The sequence below is a fragment of the Linepithema humile genome, chromosome 2 (genome assembly GCF_040581485.1).
Source record: "Linepithema humile isolate Giens D197 chromosome 2, Lhum_UNIL_v1.0, whole genome shotgun sequence".
NCBI classification, from domain to species: Eukaryota; Metazoa; Arthropoda; class Insecta; order Hymenoptera; family Formicidae; genus Linepithema; species Linepithema humile.
In genome coordinates this window covers 14708318-14721653 of record NC_090129.1, presented here as the reverse complement: position 1 = coordinate 14721653, position 13336 = coordinate 14708318, and the positions used below count along the sequence as shown (strand labels likewise).

The following is a 13336-nucleotide window of genomic DNA, read 5'->3' as shown; positions in this document are numbered from 1 at the left end:
TACAAGAAACTAAAAATACCTTTATATTTCATGCTTTATAAATAAGTTATATGACATATACATTTATTATAAAAATATATACAATATACAAAATAATATTAACTTTTTACATAGATACTTTGATGTGAATATACATAATATGGAGCACATAATATATATAATATAAACACATGAAGCACATGAATAAAAGTATTTTACAGAAATTAGAATATGAATGTATGTAACTATATAATATAAATATTTGCAAAAATGTTGCAAAATTTATGTATAATACATACACTTTTTTATCCTTCAGAGTGCTTTCAACCCATTTTTTCAGCCGGGTTTTGTAGCACATAACACAAACACACACACACACACGAACAACTAACCTAAAAGATTCTGTATATGACAGATAGCACTGAGAACTGTATAGCGCCTCTATCCCAAAATCGCGGAACTAATCTATAGCTCTTTTTTACCATTTTCTTCTATATTGCACGCATGCTTTGCATAAATCTGGAAAAGTATGGCATTTTGAAAATAAGTCTCTAAGCTCTATTTTTTTGGTTTTCCATTATTGTTTCATACGCTCTTCTTCGGCACACACTCTTGTTTTGCAGATTGAAGCAGTATAATTTTGATATAAAAGATATAATTCTTTGAGGTGACATTGTCAATAAATTTTCAAAAATTTTTTTTATTTTTTGGTTTAAATTTCACTATCTACCGAAAGATTAGCATGTGCACTTTACTTACACCAAAGGATTTGTAATTCTATCAAAGCAATAAAAAATGCCATACTTTCCAGAAAATTAGAAGTTCGGTCGGTAACAATATGACTTCAGCATCCTCTTAAGGCGATGCTGGAGTAGTACTGTTTTACCGACGAAAAATTAATTTCGTAGTTTAAGAAAATTTTTTTATTGCATGTATAGAATTACAAATCCTTTTAGGTGATTAAAGTATACATGCTAAAGAATCGGCTGGTATAACATTTAAAACAAAAAACAGAAAAAAATTTGGAAATTTTACCGACAAGCTGTCGGTGCATACAAATATTTGTTTAATATAAAAATTATACAGCTTGCAGGTGCAAAATTAACATTCCGGCCGAAAGAGAATATATCAAAGATTAATAGGGAACTGTTAGAATTGAGTTCAGAGATGTAGTCTAAAAATGTTTCCTGAATTAGAATTTATGCAAAGCATGCGTGCAATATAGACGATAATGAGGTAAAAAAGGGCAATAGATTAGTTCCGGGATTTTGGGATAGAGGCGCTATACAGTTCTCAGTGTCATAAAGTAGTATATGTATATATTAGGTTAGTTATGTGTCTACACACACATTTACCCGTCATTTAGTACATTTTAGTTTATTATATACATATATATTATACATATATTATACGGATAAATGTGTGTGTGGACACATAACTAACCTAATATGTACATATGCTATTTCTCTCTCTTTCTCTCTCTCTCTCTCTCTCTCTCTTTCTCTCTCTCTCTTTCTCTATATATATATATATATATATATATATATATATATATATATATATATATATATATATAGAGGTTTGTGTTACGAAGAAAAATGATTTTATACGTTCAATTTGTACAGTTTTCATTGCACTGTACCTTATACACAATATTATACACAATATATATATATATAGAGAGAGAGAGAGAGAAAGAGAGATTGTAAAATAATATTGTGTATAAGATACAGTGCACTTTTAAATTGAACAATATAAATTATATATAGAGAATTTATATAGATACATATTTGATATATATATAATTAATGTTATTCAATGTTATTTTACAAATGTCATTGTAGTCAATGAATCATTTATTTTTTGTATATAGAATAAATATGTTGAAATTTTAATGTAGAGATATGATTCAATTAAATATTGTGTAAGATACAGTGAAAGAAAAACTGTACTAATTGAACACATTATAAAAGCATTCCTATTCGTAAAAATAGAACTATTTTTAAAATTTTTACATATTATGATTGTATTAACATTAAACATTTCAAAATCATAGAATAATTTACACAATATTAATTTAACCATATCTGTACATTAAAATCTCTACATATTTATTTCATATACAAGAAATGCATGACTCATTGACATTTATACAATGACATTTGTAAAATAACATTGACTAACACATTACAAAACTTTGAAACAAGTTTATAGGAATTTATGGGGGTTTATAGGATAATAAGATACAACATTTTTGCAGAAATAGAATTGTTTTATTCTAATTCTAAATTTCCATTATACATTTCCATTATACAATTCCATTTCCATTATACATAACGTATAAAAAAATTTTTATAATACATTTTTTTCATATAAATAATACAATAATAGTCCGAGTAAGAGTTATACATATATTAGGTCCTTGAATAAGTTCTCGCTGTTTCTTAAAAGATGGCGTAGCGGCACTCTGTGCATGGAATTTCGTACGGAAACGCATCAGCTAAGTAGTACTATATGTAACCTCAAATTCTAGTAGATACAGTTTACCACAGTGTCAACCACGTGTTTAATTACCTATTGCGAAAATGTCTACTTTTGTGCCCAATAAAGTGTTTTTGCGGGGAATTTTATTGCACTGCTTTATTCAAAAGAAATCTGCAGCTGAAGCACACAGAATTCTTGTTGAAACATATGGTGACAATGCTCTGTCGAATACGACATGCAGAGACTGGTTTAGGCGCTTTAAAAATAATTACTTTGACCTTGAAGATAAAGAACGTTCTGGAGCACCGACAAAGTTTGAAGACGAAGAATTGGAGGCATTGCTTGATCTAGATCCATGTCAGACGCTAGTAGAGCTCGGGAAAACATTGCAAGTAGATGCGTCAACAGTTTCAAAACGTTTAAAAGCGTTAGGAATGATCCAAAAGCAAGGACATTGGGTGCCGTATGAGTTGAAGCCGAGAGACGTTGAACGACGTTTTCTCATGTGTGAATTGCTGCTTCAACGGCATAAAAGAAAAGGTTTTCTGCACCGTATCATCACTGGAGATGAAAAGTGGATACACTACGATAATCCTAAGCGTAGAAAATCGTGGGGTAAGCCCGGCCATGCATCAACATCGTCGGCAAAGCCGAATATTCATGGTTCGAAACTTCTGCTCTGCATTTGGTGGGATCAGCAGGGCGTAATTTATTATGAGCTGCTTAAACCTAATGAAACTATCACGGGAGCTCGCTATCGACTTCAGATGATGCGTTTGAGTCGAGCTCTAAAAGAAAAGCGGCCACTATACGGGCAGAGACACGACAAAGTCATTTTGTTACATGACAATGCTCGGCCACATGTGGCAAAACCAGTCAAAACTTACCTGGAAACGCTTCAATGGGAAGTTCTACCTCACCCGCTGTATTCACCGGACATAGCCCCCTCGGATTACCACTTGTTTCGGTCGATGGCGCATGGTTTGAGCGAGCAGCGCTTCCATTCTTTCGAAGAAACCGAAAAATGGGTCGATTCATGGATTGCGTCATAAGATGAATCGTTTTTTCGACGGGGGATTCAATTACTGCCAGAAAGATGGGAGAAAGTGGTCTCTAATGATGGACAATACTTTGAGTAAAGTTATTGTAAGCCTTATATTTTAAATTAATGTTTTTTTTTAACAAAAAAACAGCGAGAACTTATTCAAGGTCCTAATAATAAATGAAATAAAATACATGGCACATGTATCGCACATTTGAACAAAAAATACAAAACTATATAATGCTTATCGTCTCAGTTTCTTTTTCAAAACATTGCATGTTTTCATAAAAATACTAATTACACGTCAAATCTCTTTTCAATCGCATCACATTTTGCGTTGTGTCTAATACATCTTATGTTTGCTGCGAATAAACTAAAATCACAGAAATAGTGTAAAAAATCATTACAATAAACCAATATTGTAATTAATGATAATTGACCAAAGTTTATAACACAAAATGTGATGCGATTGAAAAGAGATTTTGTTATACATATAATAAACGAAATAAAATACATCGCACATGTATCGCACATTTCAACAAAAGATACAAAACTATATAATGCTTATCGTTTCAGTTTCTTTTTCAAAACATTGCATGTTTTCATAAAAATATTACACGTCAAATCTCTTTTCAATCGCATCACATTTTGCGTTGTGTCTAATACATCTTATGTTTGCTGCGAATAAACTAAAATCACAGAAATAGTGCAAAAAATCATTACAATAAACCAATATTGTAATTAATGATAATTGACCAAAGTTTATAACACAAAATGTGATGCGATTGAAAAGAGATTTTGTTATACATATTATTTTAAAAAGTATACTTAAGAAGAATTAATTAGATAATTAACTAGATATAAACATAAATATCATTTTTAAATAAATAATTAGATATACATGCAACTTTTTTTGAAAGGTTCTTTATTTAAACTTGGCGTCATTTTCTGATATCACCTCTTTTATAGACAGAATATGTAGCAAATTTTTATTTAATATATACAACTTTTTTTAAAAGTACAATTTTTTTGGAAAGGTTTTTTGTGAGAAAAACTTTTTTTTAATATAATATATTTTTGAAAGTACAGTTCTTTGAAAAGGTTTTTTATGAGGAAAACTTTTTTTAAAAAAACAATTTTTTGGAAAGGTTTTTTTATGAGGAAAACTTTTTTTTAATATAACAAGGCGTGTACTTGGCGCCCTTTTTTTACCTTTTTTTAAAAAAAAGGTTTTTTGTGAGATATCATTTCTTTTTTTTAGTAAAAATAATTTTAATAAATATGATTCTTTTTTTTTAGTAAAAATAATGGTAATAATATCCCACCATCACTCCCGTCATATTTTCAATACGACGATCCTCTTTTTGATTATAGAAATCTTAATTTATACAAACCTAATAATTTTTTTTTATATTTTACAACATGTTTTATAAGAAAATTATTAGTGATCATAAAAAGGTTATAAAAAACTATCTGTATTTCTAAGTTATTGCGTTTTTTTCATATATAAAAACAGATTACTTTTGATCAAATTTCTGTAAGAATGACAAAAACATCTTTAGCACCTCTAGACCATTGTCTTTTTTTAATTAGCGTATCGTCAGCTTCAATCCAAGTGTTAGACATTTCTTCTCTATAAACATTACATACCTGCCGATTCCACCAATGTGCACAAAGTACACTTTCTGTCCACTAACTACAGAATACTAACAAGGGAACGTTCACAAGTGTCCCCTCCCCGATTTGATTCTCCTTGAAATATGTTGTAAAACATACAATTTGAGGAGACACGTATTTTTTTATAGCGGCCCTAACTCAAATTTAAGGGATCAAACACTTCTTTGAAAAAAAAACGGTTTTTTTCTTTGTGTGTAACTATCGCCAAAACCGTAGGAGATAAAAAAATATTTCAAATAGAAGTTGTATGGCTTGTAATGGACTTTATAACTGTGTAGTTAAATTTTCAAAAAATGAAATTTTTTTTAATTTACCCCCACCCCTTGTTATTATTTTTTCGAATTTCAAAATTTTTGTAATGACAAAAGTTGTAGCATTTTTTACGCTGAATTCAACCATATATGATTTTATTATGTTTCGAAATCACATCTTTCAAAAATGAGTCATCAATATCACATTATATGCGTCGCGCTGCATGACCGTTTATACCGCACTTGTGTTGTGCATAGTCGCAAAATAAATATAAAAATGACATGTTAATTTATATTTGAGAAAGAAAAGTTAACTAAAATTGTTGCTAAAGCATCTCTTTCACATTACACTCTTATAGATAATCGCTGCATTTCGTGCGCAGCGCGTTGTTATATGCAAGTTAGCTATCAGCGCATATTACACTTTGAAGTTTTGCTTGCAGTGACCACGGGAAAATAATTTATGAAACGAAAACAGTGAATGAATTAATCTATTCAACATATATCTACCCTGACTCTACCTTCTTGGCCCGACTTGACTGAGAATGAAATAAAATATAAAATTCTGTACAGTTTACTCTTTTTCAATAATTTTAATATACTGTGATTCTACATGCTATTACATTCCACTAAATTACTACGATTTTTTTAAACTATGGTATATAAAATGTATATTATAAGTATAATTATAATATATATAAATAAGCTTATATATATATAAAAGCTTATTTATTGTATCAATATATTATAATTATACTTATAATATACATTTTATATTTCAAGATTTTATATACCATAGTTTAAAAAAATCGTAATAATTTAATAGAATGTAATAGTATGTAGAATATATCGCAGTATATTAAAATTATTGAAAAAGAGTATGTACAGAATTTTATTCATTGTCAGTCAAGTCGGGCCAAGAGAGTAGAGTCAGGGTGGATATATGTTGAATAGATTGATTCATTCACTGTTTTCGTTTCATAAATTATTTTCCTGTGGTCACTGCAAGCAAAACTTCAAAGTGTAATATGCGCTGATAACTAACTTGTATATGACAACGCGCTGCATACGAAATGCAGCGATTATCTATAAGAGTGTAATGTGGAAGGGATGCTTTAGCAACAATTTTAGTTAACTTTTCTTCCTTAAATATATGATAACATGTCATTTTTATATTTATTTAACGACTATTGCGCAACACAAGTGCGGTATAAACAATGCGTCATGCAGCGCGACGCATATAATATGATACTGATGACTTATTTTTGAAAGATGCGATTTCGGAACATAATAAAATCATATATGGTTGAATTCAGCGTAAAAAATGCTACAACTTTTGTCATTACAAAAATTTTGAAATTCGAAAAAATAATACCAAGGGGTAAGAGTAAATTAAAAAAAATTACATTTTTTGAAAATCCAACTACACAGTTATAAAGCCCATTACAAGCCATACAACTTCTACTTGAAACATTTTTTTATATCTCCTACGGTTTTGGCGATAGTTACACACAAAGAAAAAACTCGTTTTTTTCAAAAGGGTGTTTCACCCTTTAAATTTGAGTTAGGGCCACTATAAAAAAATACGTGTCTTCTCAAATTGTATGTTTTACAACATATTTCAAGGAGAATCAAATCGGGAGGGGACACTTGCGAACGTTCCCTTTAAGAGTGTTGTCAGCATGTGTGTTGCTACACTTCTGCACTTCAAGACGAGAAAATTTTTTTTATAAAGAATACTATTATTTTGATATACACTATCTCTATTCGTCTCCACAACACGTTACATATACATTTTACGACCGATATTAATTATATCAATGTGATTAGTATCATCAAAGCTGCGAGCTGACAGGTCTGAGCGCCGCCATGTTGGAAAAGAACAGACATCTTTTAGAAAAAGAAAGGAAAGAAAAAAGACGCTCTTATGCGGGAATCGACATTTCACGGGATGTAGAAAAGGACAACCATGTCGCATTTTGATGCTTCTAGTTGACAAAGGAAAAACTTATATATTAGAGAAGGATGACGAACAGACGACGACGACGACCAAGACTTACATAGATTTCGGCATATTTCGACTTTGGCAAACTTTGGCAATTAATATATTTTTTTAGAAAGCATGTACAAAAAAAGTAAAGATACTTTTATTATGTAAATCGCATGTGCTCTATCGATTGAGCCTATTATAAATTCGATCGGTCCACGCATTATTGAGATATGAAAATCTCGACTCCTATCAGCTCATGTGCTCGCGTAAAGATACACGGTCGGTCTTGCGCTGCGCGTGAACTTGGCGCGAGACACTACCGTGTCTCTTGATAATAAACGAAATAAAATACATCGCACATGTATCGCACATTTCAACAAAAAATACAAAATTATACGCTTATCGTTTCAGTTTCTTTTTTAAAACATTGCATGTTTTCATAAAAATACTAATTACACATCTATTTTTTATCGCATCACATTTTGCGTTGTGTCTAATTATCTTATGTTTCCTGCGAATAAACTAAAATCACAGAAATAGTGCAAAAAATCATTACAATAAACCAATATTGTAATTAATGATAATTGACCAAAGTTTATAACACAAAATGTGATGCGATTGAAAAGAGATTTTGTTATACATATAATAAACGAAATAAAATACATCGCACATGTATCGCACATTTCAACAAAAAATACAAAATTATACGCTTATCGTTTCAGTTTCTTTTTTAAAACATTGCATGTTTTCATAAAAATACTAATTACACATCTATTTTTTATCGCATCACATTTTGCGTTGTGTCTAATTATCTTATGTTTCCTGCGAATAAACTAAAATCACAGAAATAGTGCAAAAAATCATTACAATAAACCAATATTGTAATTAATGATAATTGACCAAAGTTTATAACACAAAATGTGATGCGATTGAAAAGAGATTTTGTTATACATATAATAAATGAAATAAAATACATCGCACATGTATCGCACATTTCAACAAAAAATACCAAACTATATAATGCTTATCGTTTCAGTTTCTTTTTCAAAACATTGCATGTTTTCATAAAAATATTACACGTCAAATCTCTTTTCAATCGCATCACATTTTGCGTTGTGTCTAATATATCTTATGTTTGCTGCGAATAAACTAAAATCACAGAAATAGCGCAAAATATAATTACAATAAACCAATATTGTAATTAATGATAATTGACCGAAGTTTACAACGCAAAATGTGATGTGAAATAACGAAATACGAAATAGAATACGAATAGAACAAAATTACCAATAATATCCATATGGATTGTACGCCGAAGGCTGGTGGTATGGTGCACCGTACGATGGTGGGCCCGGCGGTGGATACGATGGTGGGCCCGGCGGTAGATACGATGGTGGTCCCGGCGGTGGATATCGTGGTGGCCACGGAGGAATACATGGTGACGCAATACTGTACGCTGGAGCGTGTGTGGAGTATGTCGTAACATACGGCGGAGCGCACGAAATATGCCATTGAGGTGGTGATGGTGCTGCTGGTGGTGGTGGTGGTGGTGTCCTGCCTTGTGTCCTCTTCTGCACCGTGCGCAATTTCTTCCTTATAATGTTGTGAATCCGCTGCAAACAGAAGAAAATATTATATTTAAAAACACATATAATATTAAATTTAACATTTTATATAATTAATTGTGCATGCAAGCACATACACGCACATACACTCGCGAATACGCATGCACGGACATACACGCACATACACTCGCGAATACGCATGCACACACATACACTCGCGAATACGCATGCACGGACATACACGCACATACACTCGCGAATACGCATGCACGGACATACACGCACATACACTCGCGAATACGCATGCACGGACATACACGCACATACACTCGCGAATACGCATGCACACACATACACTCGCGAATACGCATGCACGGACATACACGCACATACACTCGCGAATACGCATGCACGGACATACACGCACATACACTCGCGAATACGCATGCACGGACATACACGCACATACACTCGCGAATACGCATGCACGCACATACACTCGCGAATACACATGCACGCACATTCATTCACACAGATGCTACAATTTAATTTTATTACTTACTTTATTTAATGCGTTTAATTTTCCATGCGGTTGATTCCCCTGCACGGGCTGTAGCACGTTGACGGATGCTTGGACGGGCGCGTGGACTGGCGCCTGGACGGGCGCCTGGACGGGCGCTTGGACGGGCGCCTGGACGGGCGCGTGGACGGGCGCGTGGACTGGCGCCTGGACGGGCGCTTGGACGGGCGCCTGGACGGGCGCTTGGACGGGCGCGTGGACTGGCGCCTGGACGGGCGCCTGGACGGGCGCTTGGACGGGCGCCTGGACGGGCGCGTGGACGGGCGCGTGGACTGGCGCCTGGACGGGCGCTTGGACGGGCGCCTGGACGGGCGCTTGGACGGGCGCCTGGACGGGCGCGTGGACGGGCGCGTGGACTGGCACCTGGACGGGCGCTTGGACGGGCGCCTGAACGGGCGCGTGGACAGGCACGTGGCCGGGCACGTAGTTCGGTACCGATGAACGTACCGAACTACGTGCCGGCGATGGTACTTGGCCTTCACTTCTGACTGCAACAATAAAAAAGATATATTAATAATTTCACTTATTACAATTATGTTATACATAATATAAATACAGATATAAGAATACTTACTTTTGCGAGTTCGTTTCTCCATAGCGTCGTCACAGAAAGCACAGAAAGAACTGACAATGAGCGGGAAGACCACGCTAGCAGCACCGTGGTAGGGGAAGCACGCAACAAGCGAGAATCGCTGACGTCACACGTCCGTGTGCGTCCGACCGACGGGTGTGTAGAAGCGAGCATACATCTATCTCGCTTCCACCGAAGCTTCTAAACACGAGCCGACAACAGCGTACGATAAATGCTAAAAAGCAAGCGTATCTAAGGTGAGTGGGCCGAGTAGCTAGAATATTAGAGATCCCGTATTTTATATCTTCTTTTGAAATGTTACAAACAAATGCGAAAAAAAGTTGCAAGAAGCACGTTTCGGACACGGAATCTCTAATATTGTACCTACTCTGCCCACTCACCTTAGAAACGCTTGCTTCTTAGCATTTATCGCTGTTGTCGGCTCGTGTTTAGAAGCTTCGATGGAAACGAGACAGATGTATGCTCGCTTCTACACACCCGTCGGCTGAGCGCACACGGACGCGTGACGTAAGCGATTCTCGCCTGTGTGCGTGCCTTTCCTACCGCGAACGGTACTCTCGATGCTCTCGATGTAGTACTTGAGATCACTGCATTGATTTTGATGATTGCATTATTGTTACATACACACGACTTCAATAAATGTCTGTGTATAAATTAATTTCACAAATTCACAACACTGACGTTCCGCGTAGGCTGTTTGATTTTTAATAAATTGAAAATAATATATAATAATTGTACATTATTTTGCATATTGGCTGCTAATTGCAAGTACTTCGTAGAAGCGAATTAATTTGAATAGCTTAGCAAAAGTAAATTTTCTGTATTACAATCAAGCAAAAATGAGATTAAAAAATGAAGTACATAACATTTTTTAGCGTAATTATCTGCTCGCGATCTTACTTGCAACATCTTTTATAATTTTTTACTCGCTCGCTCTCATTCTTTTTTCTTTCGCATGTTTACTCTTGCACGTTTATTAAATAATTCTTGTTCTTTCGCTTCTTCGCATTATTTTACCCGACGTTTAGATAAATACTTGCCATAGTAATATAAGAGAAATAACGAGAGCGAACATGTAAAAAAATATAAAATATGTGTGGATAGAGCAAAGGAGATGACCACGCAAAAGAAATGTTAGGTACATAATTTTTTAAACTCACCATTTATTTATTGAAACAAAAAAATTTAATAATGAATATTGCAAAGCTATTAAAAAAATTTGTATTAACAGAAGTACTTGCAATCAATTAGCAACTAATTTACAATATATCGTATAATATAATTATTTCATATTATTATTAAATTTGTAGCGTTTTTTAAACAAATTAAATGACAATGTTTTCTTGCGTAAAAATATGAGAGCAAGTAACATTTGAGTCGCGTTTTCATTTTTGGGGCACGGCACAATCCTGTACACTACTGAATTTAAAAACAGTAGAACGGATAAACATGTGTTGTGCTTGCACAGCGTGAGTGGTCGCAACCGATTATCTTTACGCTGTCGAAAGTGTATATCTTGCGATACAGATATCTTCTGTGTGTGTGATTTGTGATTTGACATTTAACAAATATACAAGATGGGAAGATATTTGCAGAGAGGCAAATTATTTCTTTCCTCGCACAGACACTCATCAAAGAAAATAAATAGAAAAAGGTAACGTTATTATGTATTATGATTTATAAGAATTGCTTCAGCATCAATTAATACTTCATATATCAATGACTACAAAGTTTGAAAGAAACAAAAAAATTTTATTAATTATTTATTTCTCAATTTTTATGAAAAAACGATTCTGGAGCAATTTCGAAATTTATATTGCAAATATGTTTGTTATTACAATGTGTCAAAGCTTCAGAGTTAAAATTTATGTGATTTTTGTTTTATAAATTTTGAAACATACATATATATTTAACAGCTGCTTGAGGCTATCTTCAATGAGATAGATAATAGTAAAAATACAATGTTCATATAATAAATTAAGAGAAAGCCAACTCTACCTTCAAACATGTCAGTTGACAGGCAAATAATTACAAAATAATATATAAAATTTTTTGTTATAATATGATATCAATTTTACTATTGTTCATGAAATAGAAGATGAATAACAAGTTTTGCCTCTGAAGTCTTGAAATACTGTTACTAACATTATTAATTTTTTCAGCCATAATTGCATTTTTAGTGCATGTTCTTCTAACAGATATTGAATTATTTTCGAAATGGTATATCATTTTTATGAATCCAATTTTTCTGCAATATTTAGCGCGGAATTATTGTTTTCTGTCCTGAAATGTATATGTGTAAACATAAACATGTAAGATTAGAAAAGTAAAATCATTGAAAACTTTTCTGAATTAGAATTGATATAATAAAATATCTAATAATTTTATTATACCATTTTAAACATGTCTCAATATCGGTTACAAAAACATGCAGTAATTAATGTATTTCAAAATTGAATTTACAGGATGTCTCATTAGAATTATTGCATGGAAATATCTTGTACATGACACATTTTCGTGGAAAAATGTTTTATATAAAAGTTGTTTGGTTCGAGGGGGGAAAAAAGATGGTGATATTAATTTAAGCTTTTATGGAGGCGCTTCGGGGAGATTTATCTTGATTTTTTTTTAATGGAACCACAAAAATTTTGTAGACTATGAAGTATGTCATTAAATATTCATTTTTCAATAATCTTACCCAAACAATTTTATGTAAAAAAAAAGGAGATAAATCAATTGGTGTAGAAAAAACAGTTCTGTAAAAAAAAATTTGTAACAGAAATAAAAATTAAAAAAAAAAAATTTTTTTTTTACATTAATTGATCTCTCTTTTTATTTTGTGCATAAGTGTTTAGGTAAGATTATTGAAAAATAAATATTGAACGACATATTTCATAGTTTATGTAAAATTATGTCAAATTAAGATAAAAATATATGAATTATTCAATTTTTAGCCATCCTTTCCTTCAAACTTTTTACATCGAATTTTGCAAGGATTCTATTAATATTAACAAATTTGAGTGGTTCCATTACAAAAAAATAAAAATGACCTTCAAATATCCAAAGCGCATTTATCCAAAGCTAAATTATTATCTCTTTTTTCCCCCTTGCAATGAAACGTCTTTTATATGAAACTTTTTTTACGAAAATGTGTCTACATGATATTTCGACGCAAA

General features: G+C 32.8%; 1 protein-coding gene across 1 annotated transcript; it reads right to left on the bottom strand.

The window, feature by feature from the left end:
• Positions 1-5265: 5265 nt before the first annotated feature.
• On the bottom strand, positions 5266-10225 carry LOC136997686 (skin secretory protein xP2-like). The gene is made up of 3 exons (XM_067348720.1): positions 10143-10225; positions 9551-10056; positions 5266-9036 (listed from the first exon to the last, which is right to left on the bottom strand). Exons 1-3 carry the CDS (start codon positions 10162-10164, stop codon positions 8707-8709), a joined length of 858 nt encoding a protein of 285 aa, XP_067204821.1. The 5' UTR covers positions 10165-10225; the 3' UTR covers positions 5266-8706.
• Positions 10226-13336: the final 3111 nt, after the last annotated feature.